This window comes from Lucilia cuprina, chromosome 6 (assembly GCF_022045245.1).
Source record: "Lucilia cuprina isolate Lc7/37 chromosome 6, ASM2204524v1, whole genome shotgun sequence".
NCBI classification, from domain to species: Eukaryota; Metazoa; Arthropoda; class Insecta; order Diptera; family Calliphoridae; genus Lucilia; species Lucilia cuprina.
This window is the reverse complement of record NC_060954.1, coordinates 55799003-55802033: the sequence shown is the minus strand read 5'-3', so window position 1 is coordinate 55802033 and position 3031 is coordinate 55799003. Positions and strand designations below refer to the sequence as shown.

Genomic DNA, 3031 nt, shown 5'->3' with positions numbered 1-3031 from the left:
ACTATAAGACAAGATCTAAACAATTAATTAACTAATCTATCTATCTATCTATCTATCTATCTATCTATCTATCTATCTATCTATCTATCTATCTATCTATCTATCCATCTATCTATCTATCTATCTATCTATCTATCTATCTATCTATCTATCAATCTATTTATCTATTTATCTATTTATCTATTTATCTATCTATCTATCTATCTATCTATCTATCTATCTATCTATCTATCTATCTATCTATCTATCTATCCATCTATCTATCTATCTATCTATCTATCTATCTATCTATCTATCTATCTATCTATCTATCTATCTATATATCTATCTATCTATCTATCTATCTATCTATCTATCTATCTATCTATCTGTCTATATGATAATGAAATTTAACTCAAAACTATGTTAAAATTTTTTTCTTCGCAGAATAAATTTCTGGATACATTCGGTTATTATTAAATTAATACCCTGTTGCATATTAACCATTATCAGTTTTATACTAGTGAGAGTATTATGTGAAGCTTCAAAACGAAAGCAAAAGCTTAAGGAATACAGTAATCCCAATAAGGCTACACAACAACCGTGTCTACAGAAATCCAGGTAAATTATAGTTTTGAATAGCTGGTGTATAGTACTTATAAAAGGACTACCTACCAACTTGTATTATTAATCTCTCACCTTTTCTCAACACATTTCATTTCATACATACACACCCATATATATATATATATAGACCACCCAAATGCGACCGCCGCACCGACCGCACTACTATGCTCTTAGTTGCTGTACTTATACTCTTTCTCCTAACCGAATTTCCACAAGGTATTTTGGGTTTAATGTCGGGTGTTATGGAGAAATGTTTTTTTAATGCCTGCTATCCGCCCTTCGGTGAATTGATGGATTTACTAGCACTAATAAATGCTGCTATAGATTTCGTGCTCTACGGTTTGATGTCGAAACAATTTCGCACGACATTTAAATCATTATTTTTCAAAAGACACTTTGGTAGTATTGAACTAACAAGGACTACACGATTAACGACTACATGTGTATGATTTTTTTCCGCTAGAAACAATGTCAACACCCCAACTATGGCCCATATGACACACTTAACGATGGAGAAGATGACTGTAAACCCGACTACATCTGCCGTTGTCACAACGATGGGAACAACAAGAACAGAAGTAGTTACTACAAGTTTCCAGTAAATTATATACACATACATACATGTATATATAGTGTGATATTTTTTGTATTTGTTTACCTTTTTTTATATATAAATTAATAACAATAACAAAAAAGAAAAATGTTTGTTAAGTAAATATTTTCAAAGTGAACTAAAAGGTTTCTGACTATATTACTATTTTCATTTGTTAGATCTTCAAAGGACTGGTAGAGCCTGCACATTTTAAACTTTAAGGATTCTGAATAAAGTCTATTCTAGGAAAAGTTTTGCTAAAGTATTTATGTAATGTTGTTAAATTTTTAGTCTAAGTCTAAGGACTAGCCTCGGGAATAGTCTATAAACTAGTCAATAGACGAACATATGAAATGGTCTGGCGGCTAGTGTATTAACTTGATTACAGACTATTCTAAGGACCAGTCTATGTATGCACTATGGACTAGAGTTTAAACTAGTCAATATACTAGTTTATAAACTAGGCTAAGGACTAGTCTATAAACTAGTCAATAGACAATCTGTGTGCCTATATGCTAGTCTATAAACTAGTCTATGAACTAGTCTGTAAACTAGCCTATGGACTGTGCATATGAACTAGTCTATAGACTAGTCTAAAGACTAGTGTAAAGACTAGTATATGGACTAGTCTATAAACTAGTCAATGGAGTAGTTTATTGGCTAGTCTATAAACTTGTCAACTGATTTATCTATAAACTAGTAAATAGACTAGTCTAAAGACTAATCTATGGATTAGCTTAACGACTAGTGTATAAACAAATCTATCGACTAGGCAAGTTTAACGACTAGTGCATGGGCTAGTCTATGGACTAATCTAAAGATCAGTCTATGTGCGATAAATAAGTCTATGTACTACTCTATAGGCAGTTTGTAAACTAGTCTATAAACTACTCTAACTGACTAACTACAGACTAGTGTAAAAACTAGTAAATGGACTACTTTATAAACTAGTCTACAATGGACTAGTCAATGGACTGCAATGGAGTGCAATACTAATCAATTAACTAGAATATATGCTAGTCTATAAACTAGTCTAAGGACTTGTTTATATTTATGTACTGTTGTTAAATTGTTAGTCTAAATCTAAGGTCTAGCCTGTGGAGTAGTCTGTAAACTAGTCAATAGACTAATCTATTAAATGGTCTGTCGGTACAAACTTCATTACGGACTATTCTAAAGACCAGTCTATGTACTAGTCTATATATTGGTCAATAGACTAGAGTTTAAACTAGTCTATATACTAGTTCATAAACTACGCTAAGAACTAGTCTATAAACTAGTCAATAGACAATCTGTGTGCCTATATTCAAGTCTATGGACTAGTCTGAACAGTGTATATTAACTAGTCTATAGACTAGTGTAGTGCCCATAGGCTAGTTTATTGGCTAGTCTATTAACTAGTCAACTGATTTATCTATAAACTAGTAAATAGACTAGTCTAAAGTCTAACCTATAAACTAGTCTATGGACTAGTTTATAAACTATTCAGTAGTAGTAAATAGAATAGTCTAAAGACTAATGTATGGATTAGTTTAACAACTGGTGTATAAACAAGTCTATTGTATATTCTATAAACTAGTCTTTGGATAGTCTAAGTACTAGCCTAAGGATTAGTCTAAGTACTAGCCTAAGAACTAGTCTAAGTACTAGCCTAAGGACTAGTCTAAGTACTAGCCTAAGGACTAGTCTAAGTATTAGCCTAAGGACTAGTCTAAGTACTAATCTAAGGACTAGTCTGTAAACTAGTTCATAACTAGTCTATGGACGAGTCTACAGATAAGTCTATAAACTAGTCTATATATACATCTATAAACTAGTCTTTTGACAATCTAA

At 31.6% G+C, this 3031-nt stretch overlaps 1 protein-coding gene across 2 annotated transcripts in view; it reads left to right on the top strand.

The window, feature by feature from the left end:
* The window catches only part of LOC111686964 (G-protein coupled receptor dmsr-1), a 9206-nt gene extending 6710 nt beyond the window's left edge, over positions 1-2496 (top strand). Inside the window, exons 4-6 of one of the 2 annotated variants that reach the window (XM_046955653.1) lie at positions 427-600; positions 734-1005; positions 1070-2496. In XM_046955653.1, the coding sequence (XP_046811609.1) occupies positions 427-600; positions 734-1005; positions 1070-1104 (481 nt within the window). In that variant the 3' untranslated portion in view covers positions 1105-2496. Of the gene's footprint in view, positions 1-426; positions 601-733 lie in introns of both variants that reach the window. The other variant, XM_046955652.1, reaches the window with a different exon arrangement.
* The last annotated feature ends 535 nt before the right edge of the window (positions 2497-3031 follow it).